General features: G+C 37.6%; 1 protein-coding gene across 2 annotated transcripts; it reads right to left on the bottom strand.

Annotated features, from left to right (window-relative positions):
- Positions 1-632: 632 nt before the first annotated feature.
- Positions 633-11701, bottom strand: LOC4345271 (ribonuclease E/G-like protein, chloroplastic). Of its 2 annotated transcripts, none has more exons than XM_015795337.3 (14): positions 11427-11701; positions 10902-11008; positions 9388-9572; positions 8053-8362; positions 6740-7959; positions 5864-6181; positions 5718-5759; positions 5215-5339; positions 4579-4726; positions 3076-3148; positions 2153-2265; positions 1909-2028; positions 1258-1413; positions 633-1161 (listed from the first exon to the last, which is right to left on the bottom strand). In XM_015795337.3, the coding sequence occupies exons 1-14, from the start codon at positions 11591-11593 to the stop codon at positions 988-990; spliced, it is 3258 nt and encodes a 1085-aa protein (XP_015650823.1). In that variant the 5' UTR covers positions 11594-11701; the 3' UTR covers positions 633-987. The 2 variants fall into 2 exon arrangements, with proteins under 2 accessions (XP_015650823.1, XP_015650824.1); XM_015795338.3 differs by having other exon boundaries at positions 11387-11701.
- Between the last annotated feature and the right edge of the window lie 205 nt (positions 11702-11906).

Genomic DNA, 11906 nt, shown 5'->3' on the forward strand with positions numbered 1-11906 from the left:
AAACGGCGCCAAAAAATCGGAAGTGCCCACATGCGCGATGGAAAAAAAAAAACCATACGCACGAAAAAAATACAGGAAGCATTGCGTATTTTTTAATTAGATAGAGCGACAAATAGCAGTTACTGGCAATTTTCCTGGCACCATCGGCAGAGCTAACCGACCGCACCAGTGCACAGTGCACCACCAGCTCGGGAGATGGATCCGCTGCTTCCCTTTTCCATTGCTGCCGGCGAGAACTTCAGACTCGTTGAGAAGGGCCGCACTTGAAGGTTGCATACCCGATGCACCCATGACAGATGATCCCAAACGGTTGATATTATATTTTCTGATGGCATTTTCTTTATTACCACACTTTTTTCCACATCATAGTGTATATCTTTTATTTATGTTAATCATATAATAGGAACTGTTTTTGCTCGTTTAAACTTGTGAGACGATCTTGAAATTAACAGACAGATCTCGCAAAAAAAAAAACAAAAATCTGTGAGCACACCCTGAAGATTCTTTCCGACTGATTGTATTTGTAGAGCATAAGAATTTAACATGAAATTTTTATTTGTAATTTGCACAAAATACAATCCATTTCAATTTTACTAATGAATAAAAAATAACTGAGAAAAGTACACCAAAAATCCAACAGAACAAATCTAATGAGGCCATGGAATAAAACTATGTTGATGTATGTACTGTAACCACATCAATGCCCTGACAACAATTCCTATCCCTCAGAAAATCTAGTTTCCTCCCACCTAAAATGTTCGTGCTACTTCTTTGCATCCGTCATAGTTAACACACTGTGGTTTTGCATCTAAAATTTTGGAAAAGGAAAAAAAAAATCTATCAAACCATTGACCAGGAAGGCGTCTATCTGACGTTGGATCACCACAGGAAAGAATTAACAACAGAGCCATATCAAATTCTGTACTTCTTGATCTGGGAATAACAATAAAGCATATCGCACAACCAAATCATCTCTTTGGTAGAGATTCACTTCGCTCTCTTTGCACGGCTCATCCACTTCTTGATAGGAAATACAGAGAGTTTTGGGCTGCCTGCTTCTTTCGGAGGCGATTCTGATGTCTCTTCCTTCCGCTCATCAGTTTCCTTTTCATCAGAATATGGTAGCAATTCAAATGCCCCACGAGCAAAACCTCTAGCGATCTGCATTAATTATGTTTTTAACAAGTTTCAAAAGCAAACGACAACACGGTTAAAGAGTCATGATGACATGCAAATGAAAAAGTACAAATAGCATACCTTCAACAAAATCCACACTTTAAGAGAGCTGCTGAGGAGCCCTAGTTTTGTTTTCTTGCCTGATGTCAAGTACGTGCACATCTCATGGTCAACCCTAAGAACAAATCTGGGCCATGATTTTGGTTTCTCAGGGTCTGATTTATGTCCAGAGGCAGCCTGATCCATTAGACAAGGTTAAGAGGAACATTTTGTTTTTAATAACAAATAAGTTAAACACTGATTATACTATTTATAGCATGGAGTTCTAGCTTCTGGTTGTCTACATGGAGATATAGTAACATTTGGAATAAAAGACTTCATACCAATATCAACAAAGTCATATTCGGAACCAATATCAGCATGAAAGAATACAAGCAAGCTGTTTCAGTTTAACAGATTGTTACTGCTGCTTGAATTTTGTCTAGATTATCAGCTGCATACTGGTCAGTGCATTCCTTTAAACAGTACTACATCCCTCCTCTATGTTGTTATTGACAATTAGTGTTCGAGTGTTAAATTAATATATACTACCAAAGATTTTATATGATGAAAGTATTGAACCAAAATCTAGAACTATACGGTCAAATCTCAGAAAGTTCAATAGCAAGGATTTGAGGATGTCAACTAAAAAATAATTGAGAGATTGGTAAGTGGTAAGTTTGTAGGACTTACAAGGCGTCGACAGATTTCACGCTCTATCTTCGAAAAAGAAGTATCAAGAGCTTCCACACGGCCAATACCATGGCAACAAGGACACGGCTCACTGATCATGAACGTAACACTTGGTCGAACCTACAAATTTCAGTCAAGATTATAGACAGTTAAAATATCAATTAATTGATGGGTATCTATATTCTCGTAAAGTTGAATTCTCCATAGTGGACAACTACACACATCTGAAGAAGTGCCCACATACCCTTTTTCTAGTTATCTCCATCAAACCCAGCTTTGACAATTCTGAAACACCAACTGTTGATCGGTCCTTTTCTACTGCTTTCTTCATTTCTTCAAAAACTAGTTTTTTGTTTGCTGGAGCAAAATGCTACATTAGACCAAGAATGAAAAGAAGGGAGAGAGAGGGGGAAAAGGAAAACAACAATGTGGAATACAAATACAACGCCACAAGGAAAACATCATGATCAGACATAGCTCAGTCAGAATCTAAAATCACAATGAAACAACAAACAATCATTAGTATCATCTAGGAGTATAACAGAGTATGAAGGACGCACAACTGGTGGAAATGCCACTGTGGTAGTGGTACCTGTCGCAGTATGAATTAATAACAGTAGGAAATTAAAAACTCAAGAAATTTTCAATCAAATCCAAGAAGACTCAATATATAAGCTTAATTTGATGGCACATAAATTCAAAACAAAATATTCCCAAATCATGGAAAGAATATCCAGATAAGAAACAAAATATTCCTATTGTGAAGATATTATAATTGTATCTTAAGTTGTGATATGCTGGCTGAATCTTACAAAGGTATGATGTATGTTTGAGTACAGAATGTAGAGTCCAGTACAAGGGTTACATAATAAAGTGAGATTTCAGGTCAATAAACATCACCACATGTTAGGTGCATGACAATATGCCAAGGCACAAGTTAAAAAGTTGTATTCAAATGACAAATTTTAGCAAATACTTAATTAAACACCAGGCAGCAGAAAAGATACCCATGTACGATATAAATTCCTATGAGAATAAAAAATCAACAAGTTTTTTAGAAAAACAAACAAGCTAGCTGCAAGCATAATGGAGCATACGGCATGATGAAATGCAGGTATGAGGAAAACCATTTCACACTATAATTAATTCTACAAGTTGATATCTTACTATCATCGGTCATATCAATAAAATCCACAACAATAATGCCGCCGATATCCCTCAAGCGCAATTCACGAGCAATCTGCATTCAAGAAATTTTGCATCATATTCAAGTTTGAAATTCTAATAAATGCATTTCCCCACTCGAATTCGATGTCATCTATGAATGAGTCACTGTTAGCCTATGGCTCTATCAAAATCCTGTTATTTCATCCTGCTTGTTTGTGAGTCATGGATGGGGTAAGGGTCTGAAGACTTTCCCTAAGATACTGCTAGAGTACCACGTGTAACAGTACAACGCCCAAAAAATTGAAGAAAGTAATGACTGACACCAACATTGATCTATCATTCCACAAAAAATTGATTATAATCTTGTTCCGTAGACGGAGAAGCATCCTTTTTTTTCGTTATGCAAAACAAATTTTTGTTTGAATTTTGTTTCATGACAAATCAATTTTCTGTCAATGCTTCAAACATTTCAGAACCATTTCAACATAATTTAAAGAGGATGAACCACGATGTACCACCAGATATTTTACCATCTTTCTCAAGGTGCCTATTGAGTGACAGCAGGATTCTTTTACATTATTACCATAGCTCATCCGACATGTCTGAGTAGCTCACTCATTTGGGCATTTTGCCTAGCGATTTGGTAACCAACATGCATCATCAATATAATATTAGCAAATAGCTACATGTGTGAGTAGCTCACTCAATAGAGTATTTTGCCTAGCAATTTAATAACCAATATATAATCATGAACGAGAAAATGAACTAGTATCATGAATGTAAATGTGTTTATGAGCATGTGATTTCCCGGGATTAATATAGGCTAGTAGAAGACTGATCTATAGCTAACTGAGTGACGTTAGTAGACAGCAGGGACCCAAAAATAAAGATCAGAATGGCTCTGGCTTTACATCTCCAGGGAAGGGATTGCGGTCAGTAGGAATTGGATTCTGCTGGCTTCCTGCCACAAACTATGGGATTATGGATCATACTGTGAACAGGGGTGAGGAATATAGAACAGGAGATGAGATAACTAGCGTCTATTCCTTTCTTAATCCATAATGGATATGCTGAAGCCCATATGAAAGGACGGCTATAACTTTAGCCTAACAAATCAAATGTTCAAGTGAAAAGAACTTAATCATAAATTGTTGTATCAGATGTTAAGGAGCTATCTCACTAACTGCTTACACCTAGAAAGCTGCTACGCAGCTTCAGAATCTGTGCGTGAACTGATGGCCCCACATAGCAGCTTGTCGTTCTAGATACTATACATGTTTTTTTTTTCTTTTTTTTTCTGGTAGACTTTTGGTGAAAGACAAATAGAAGTACTGCCAAGTGCATCTCTTAGGAATTAAAGCATAGTCAGCTGAAAGGTAAATGAGTAAGACATACAGTAAAACGTCAAAATAAAAGGTGGATTGGATTCTAGATAAGTAAAGAAAAATAAGGTTTGAAAGCAAATATACTACTTTCCAGTACGAAACAGAACATGGGACATACTTGTTTTGCAGCTTCTAGGTTTACTTCTAGTATAGCCTTCTCCTGGGACGTCCCCTGACCAAACATACTATGACCACCATTTACATCAATTGAAACCAGAGCTTCGGTCTGCTCTATAACTAAAGAACCGCCATTATGTAGTGGAACCCTGCAATAAAAGAGCACTAACATATCATACTACAGAAATTGTATCATTTATACCTTTAACAGAAATGTAAGTTAATAGTGTGTCGTTCATAAGCTTTTTTTTTCATCGGGCTATAAATCTAGGCCCACGTCTGACACATCATGCCAGGCTTGCTCAATTTTACCAGGTCAGGCTACCATGAACAGGTCTAGGCTAAGCCTAATCACCATTAGCGCAACTGCCAGCCACAAGCTCATGTTGAACATGGCACTCGTTATCAGTAGAGCAGTCTTATTTCTGACAGCTCCCTTGCTTGTCAAATGGTGATATGCAATTTGTAGTCTAGGAAAAAACCAGGTCCAGGTAAACCAAAATTACTTATCAAAGTAATCTATATTACAAGATGTGTTTTTGTTCTATGCTAAATGGTTGATAAACATTACAAAGCAAGCAAAAGAATATGTAGCAATGAAGCTATTTAAGAAACAAATGCAACAAAAAAAGTATACCTTTTGCACAGAATATTGTCAATCTCCTTTTCTATTTTATATTCATCAAATATAGGAGTTCTTTTTTCGTAAAGATCAACTCGATTGCAGAGCTCAGGTGCAACTTCTTGGAGATAGTTTGTGACCTAAATATGCATAAGCAAAAAAAAAAGAGTTATAAGCCTGAAAAATGTAATTCCTAACCAGAAAGTCCAATAGCATACAACAGTAGACAGTAGGTAGGCCAGGAACGTTCTATAGACATAAGGAAAAACTAGTGTGCAAACAAGCATGCGCAACTATCATTACTTAATCAATCAACATACACGCCTGAAAAAATATTAGTCATTTTGGAGACAGGTTTCCAAGTGGCTAACTGCTTTGAACAGCAGGACTAACTGACATATAGAGATTGGCCTTTGGTCCATAGAACACACAGCATAGAATCATGGGAAGGGAAAATGAATCACAGGAAATGGATACAAAGCTTAGACTAAAATTGGATTAGATTTAAGGTTTCTCACCTCATGGTAGGTGCGAGGAGAATCCACAACTAGCCTCTTGACCTAAGTGAAGAATGGCAGTAATTCAAGAATACAGTAAAGCATTTGAAAACAAATCAAGCAAAGAAAAGTATGCTATTGATTTTGCTATCTTCAAATAGTATCACCTTCTCATTGAAATCATCTTGAACAACAGATAGAGCCTGACCCTTTGACCTATGCAACATTACGGGAACAGCACCTTCTACACCCTCCTCAGCTGCTAAGGCAGCAGATTGAGCATGCTCAATTATTCCTTTCCAGGTAGATAATAAGCGATCAAGATCCTTCTGCAACTCCTCCCAAGAATGGCCAGCAGCAACAGTACGAGCTGTCAGAGTAAATCCAGGAGGTCGTAATAATTTGGTAATGCCTTTTAATCGGGTGCGCTCTATCCCAGTAATTTTTTTCGATACTCCAACTTTGTTACCGCGGGAAACCAGTATCTGCAAATTTGAAATGGAAGGGTAAGTTACAACTTACAAAGTTAACATGAACATCCTTTTTTTACTTGACCATCAATGCAGAATGCTACAAACCTCTTTTTTCATGGTAATTTTTTGCAGAAAGTTATGAATCATTAGCAAATAATGACATTGAATAGATAGGTGACTGAAGTACATATATATAAGCATACATTCTCTGCAGACAGCATCATTTATCACCAAAAGATTTACATGGTGCATAAACTGAAGTGCTTGTATGTCTCTATTCCTCTATATAGTGATATCATTAAATGTCCTAAGAACATCACAACTACTCATATTTGACATCACTCTGGGTTATTAAATGTCCCTTCCGCATCGTAATAAGAAAATATTAGAACTAAAGAACAAACAAGGTAGACTATTGAGTAACAACACATAAGATTTCTGATCAAAAGTATTTCTGTTCCAATGCAGTTAATTTATAAATTACCAAAGGTAAACAAAAGATCATAAAGCATAAAAAATTGTAATGCTAGAATAGCATGAGAGATAGCTAGTCATATTTATCTCACATACCCAAAACCGGCTTCTTAAGCATGGAAAGGGACTCAGCGTTGGACCTTTCGAACCCAATCCCTCCTTGACAACTTGAACCATAATTTTTGTACCCTTGCGAACTTGAGACCACCTACTTCCATTTGTATCATCACTAGACTCTCTCAAAGCATGTTGAATGGAAGATAATGTCTTAAGATCATTGGATACTTCTGACTGATCACCAGGCAAAAGATCCTCATTATATTCATCTTCCATGTGATCATCAATTTCATCATCTTTTTCTTCATCATAACTAGAGATACTTTCAAATTCAGCACTATGAATCATATTTATCTTAGAATTGGGCAAAAAGGCCATGTGTTCTTCATTTTCAGAAACTACCTCAGCTGGAAATGCTGATGACTCATCATCATTTTCTTCATCTGCCAACTCCCCATCAGTCATATCATCATCTTCGTCTTCATATGTTGGAAGGCTATCATCATTATAATCAGAAAAATTCGCAGAATCTCTTTTAGCATTCTTGACAATTTGAGGATACACAAATGGATCACGGTTTTGCTTTATGCTCATGAGTGAAGGCCTCGAAAGTCCAATATCCACAAATGCACCTCCCATATGAGGCACAAGTTTTGTTACAATGCCTAAATAAATACTATCACACTGTACATTGTTCTTGATGGGCTCCAGCAAGAGTTCAACCAGTTTTCCATCTTCCAATACTGCAATCCTCTGCATGGTGCAGACTGATGAATTAATTACTATGACTCTTGATGAAGGCTCTCCACTAGTTGCCTTATCCTCCTCCAAAGGCGCTGGAGGTTTATCCATTTTCCTTAGCTTTCTGATAATATCCTTTGCTTCTATTTTGCCTTTAGTTTGAACTACAGGTTTTTTTGCTACCACCTTGGATTGAAATAGCCATGGCTCCTCTACAGGTTGATCCTGTTCAGGTATGTTTTCACTTACTTCACTCAAGTTCTGTTTCTTATTGACAAACTTCCATCTGTTTTTCTCGTGCTTCCCTGCTGCAACAGATTTCTTTGCTGCCATGACAGATCCAAGGATCCATGGTTCCTCAACAGGCTGATTCCTTTCATGTTCACTTATACTTGATTTAATTGAATTTGCTTTATCGGTTACAGTAAAATCATCATGGACACTGGCAGATGGATTCTCTGATATATTCTTGACATGTAAAGGTGTGCCGTTCCCAAGCCTCAGAATAATATGTTCACCTGCCAATCAACTGGAAACATTTAAGTGTTCAGCAACACTAAGGAAACATGTACTATTTCTATAAAAGTGAATGCAAGATAGCGCAACATTACCTACTGATGAGGCTCGATCCACCGTATCAATGACAGAATGGGCTTTCACAATGTTTTGATGCTCTCCACTCTTAGCAAATTGGTCTTCAAGAAAATTAGCTTCCATCAGCCATGATCCCCAGGAAGGAGTGGGAATGCCTGCCACACTAGTTTTCATCCACAGATCTTTCACAACAATGACATGTTTTTTCCGGCCAACTGGGGGTATTGACAAGGAGTACTCAGGACCTGGCCTCCATATGATATCAGAAGAGGCGTCATTCTCCTCTCGAACAAAATAGTTATACTTGAAATGCACACCATATGGTACCTGAAACAGTTAAGATAAGGCTGGTTTCAAAGATAAGTTTGGAATGATGTTCATCACAATCAGAAAATTGGCACACAACATTCCCTCATTCAATAAATCTTTCCCTACAAACAGTAAGTGAAATATGTTAACATGATGGTACATAAAATAGAAAAAAGTTTATATTTGATTGCATATAACATGTTTCTTGCTGTAACTGGAAATAAGAAGCATCCTTATATCAAATTAAAAGTTTGTACTAAACAAAACTAAAAAAAGGTGCATAAAAGGGAAAGCAGATTTCATATTGGAAATTGTATCTAAATTTTCTGTACGAGAGAAATTGTGAGAAAGAATAAAAAAAGATAGATCAGGAAAAAAGAACTGCTGGTCAGATGTAAAAGGAGTAAAGGACCAAAGGAAACTAAGCGCAGACAAATATATATGAGCATTTGTTGAACGGAGAGCACCTTAGATACAGAAGAATACAACGTGCTAGAATAATGTAGGTTTAACAATATCTAGTCACTGAAGATAATTATATATGCCCACAGCCCAACACCATTGAAGAATGGAAAGGAAGACAATAACATGTATTTGGCTGTGTAGGAAACTCAAAGTGAACAGCCAGGTTGTTGAAGTTGTACTGTTGTTGCAACACACTGAGAAATATGACAATTGTATTTGTTTCCATTGGAATCATGGAAACATGAAACACCATCATATGATTTTAACTCTAGACATCACATCAAATAATCATAATGGAGAAACTAAAAATCATCCCATCATACAAGAGCATATAAGTATTGAATAATCATAAAATGAAATTGTTTGTCTAGAAATAAGACTCTTAAAAGAATGTTTCAGTAGCAGAAATGTACATGAATGATAGGTCCAGTTGCTTCCTACTTCTTAATCGCACTAACATAAGATGCGCGAACTACAAAATTGCATAGATAATATTGAAAATTTAGGAACATGTCCATGGGTTGTGCCATCTCATTTCAGTTTTTTGACAAAGTGATTTATGTTGGAAGAGGAATTACCTTTATTTCGGCCGTCCATAAGTTGTTACTTTCAACAGAAGGAGACAACTGAACAGCCATATCTGATTCCCAACAGCCCAAGGTAACTGGATCTCCAGTGACGAAGATTATGTAACCATCCAGCACATCTGATTTGAGGTTCCACGATATTGTACAGAATCCTTTACAGGTTATGGCTGAGTCATCTGTAAGAAACCAACTGGGAAATGACATAAACTTCAAAACACGAACTATATGTCTATATGGTAAAATTTTAGTTGCATACCTTGTTCAATTTCATATTATAATATAAATTTGAGAGGTCAAAAGTGTATACTAGCAGTGAACAAAACTTTGGTTGCATGAACTATATATCTAAATGATAAACTCTTAGTTGCATGGACAGCATGGTTTACTAAAACAAACTTTGCACATGTAGGGGAAAGGATGCTCTTCAGTACACTTCTTCCAACTTCTACGAAGCTGAACAAAGTGGCCGATTTTACTAAACACCTGAGCTGAACTTCTATGATCCTTGTGTGTGTAATATAACTTGAACATGTCAAAACTATGTATTAGTCTCGGAAAGAGTGCATGATTTTAGCAAATAAGACTTGCACAAATATAGGGGAAGGAATGTGCTTTGATTCACTTCTTTCAAAGGAAATAGTCTATGTTCGGGTGAGCAAATCTGCATGAACTTCAAAATTAAAAGATCTATATCCATACATAATCTTTGATGTGACACTTTTATGTTAATATAGGTTGGTCAACCTAAAAATAACCTGTTTTCTTTAAGATTCGTTAACTTTTAAAAATAGGTTTGCCTAAGCAAGGCCCTTGGTAGAATTGCCAACCATTCAGGACTTAGTTTAGATTTTAAGGATTTGGGTTCAACCCATCGAAACAGGCCCTTTAGCAATTAGAAAAGGTACACTTTTGAGAAACAAAGATGTACATTTCACTAGGTTTTACGCCTGTAGTTTAACAAGAAAAATGAATAGCAAATGAAAAGATGAATGCAGTAACATACATGTTGATGAAATATCCCTCAGTAACAATAATTAATGTTTTAGTGGTGCATGTGAGACAACACAAGAAATCCCCTCCAATCTGAAGGCAAAAGACATGTTTCTTCCAAATATTTCCTTGTATTGCTGTTTAGTGTTTTACATTTCATGTTACAGATGAATGAATACATAATGAATTGGCGGAATACATTTTCATACTCTCAATTGCAGCTATCAGGATAGAGCCTAAATGAGAGAGGTCACCTCTATTTTTCTAATATAAACAGCTGCGTCAGTCATGAATTTTTTGCTTGTGTAAAAGATGATATTCATTCCAATTATCTAGGCAACTAAACAAGACGTACAACTTTATTTGTTAAAATTGCTGAAATGTATGATTAAAAAATTTCCTGGGAAATGCAACTGATGTTCTATGCAGGAACCGCACACTCATTATATATTCATAAAATAAAAAATCCCAAATACATTTCAAGTGTATATGGACAACTAAACTAAAGAAATTACCACGTCTAGTAGACATCAATGGCTTGGGGGAATGAAGTATGTTTGGTTCCACTTGAAGATTGCCACCTCTAAGAGCATCCATCAATTGTACTGAACACAAAGTATGCCTGCAGAAATATGATCGAACATTAACCAGAAAATCAATATCCACGAAAAATGCAAACCTCCCTCAACCAAAACAGCCAAAAATAAGTAATTAGCATTCTAGCTCCGATTCAAGTGAAGGATGCCAGCAGGAATACAAGTGGAATTTGCAGGGCGTTATTTCAGGACAGTTATAGGCAATCTGGGTTAATTAATTAGCATTCTAGCTATGCTGATGCGAGTGAAGGATACCAGCAGAAATACAAGTGGAATTCGCAGGACATTATTTCAGGACAACTATACGCAATCTGGGATAAGAAATTTCAAGAACCCGAACCCGCCATAAACTGCAAGCGAGCAATTGAGCAAAAATATAAGGGTAGGGTGTACCAGAATGATACCACGCAGCAAGGAGAGGGAAAAAAAAGGCGAGGGCCAGACCTTCCCCGGCGGGCGGAGAGCGCGGAGCCGAGCGCCGCGGCGCCACGCCGGTATCCATGCGTCGGGGGCGCAGAGGCGTCCGCGGCGGCAGCGTGGGGGCAGCGAGGAGCCTGCCGCGTGGCGCCGAGGGCGTGAGGAGGAGGTGGACCCAGCGCGCGGGCGGCCATGGCGGCGCATTAGCAGGAGGAGGAGGAGGAGGAAGGGCTCTCTGCTCCGCGCGTGGCCGCCTCCACCATTTGATCCGATGACGCGAGGCGAGCGCGTTTTGGTCGGACGAAGGAAGGAAGGAAGGAAGGATAGGGCGGTGCTGGGGTTTTAGGGAGGATTGGATTTGGAGGTGGAGGGACTGGACCGGAGGGGATAAGAGGAAGGGTAGTTTTTGTGGGTTTCTCCTTTTTCTTTTCTGCTGTTCTTGCGGAGAATGAACTGAAGTTACGGAGTTTAGTTTGAAAATAAAAATAAGCTTTTTATCTTTTTATT

This window comes from Oryza sativa, chromosome 8, assembly GCF_034140825.1.
Source record: "Oryza sativa Japonica Group chromosome 8, ASM3414082v1".
Classification (NCBI taxonomy): Eukaryota; Viridiplantae; Streptophyta; class Magnoliopsida; order Poales; family Poaceae; genus Oryza; species Oryza sativa.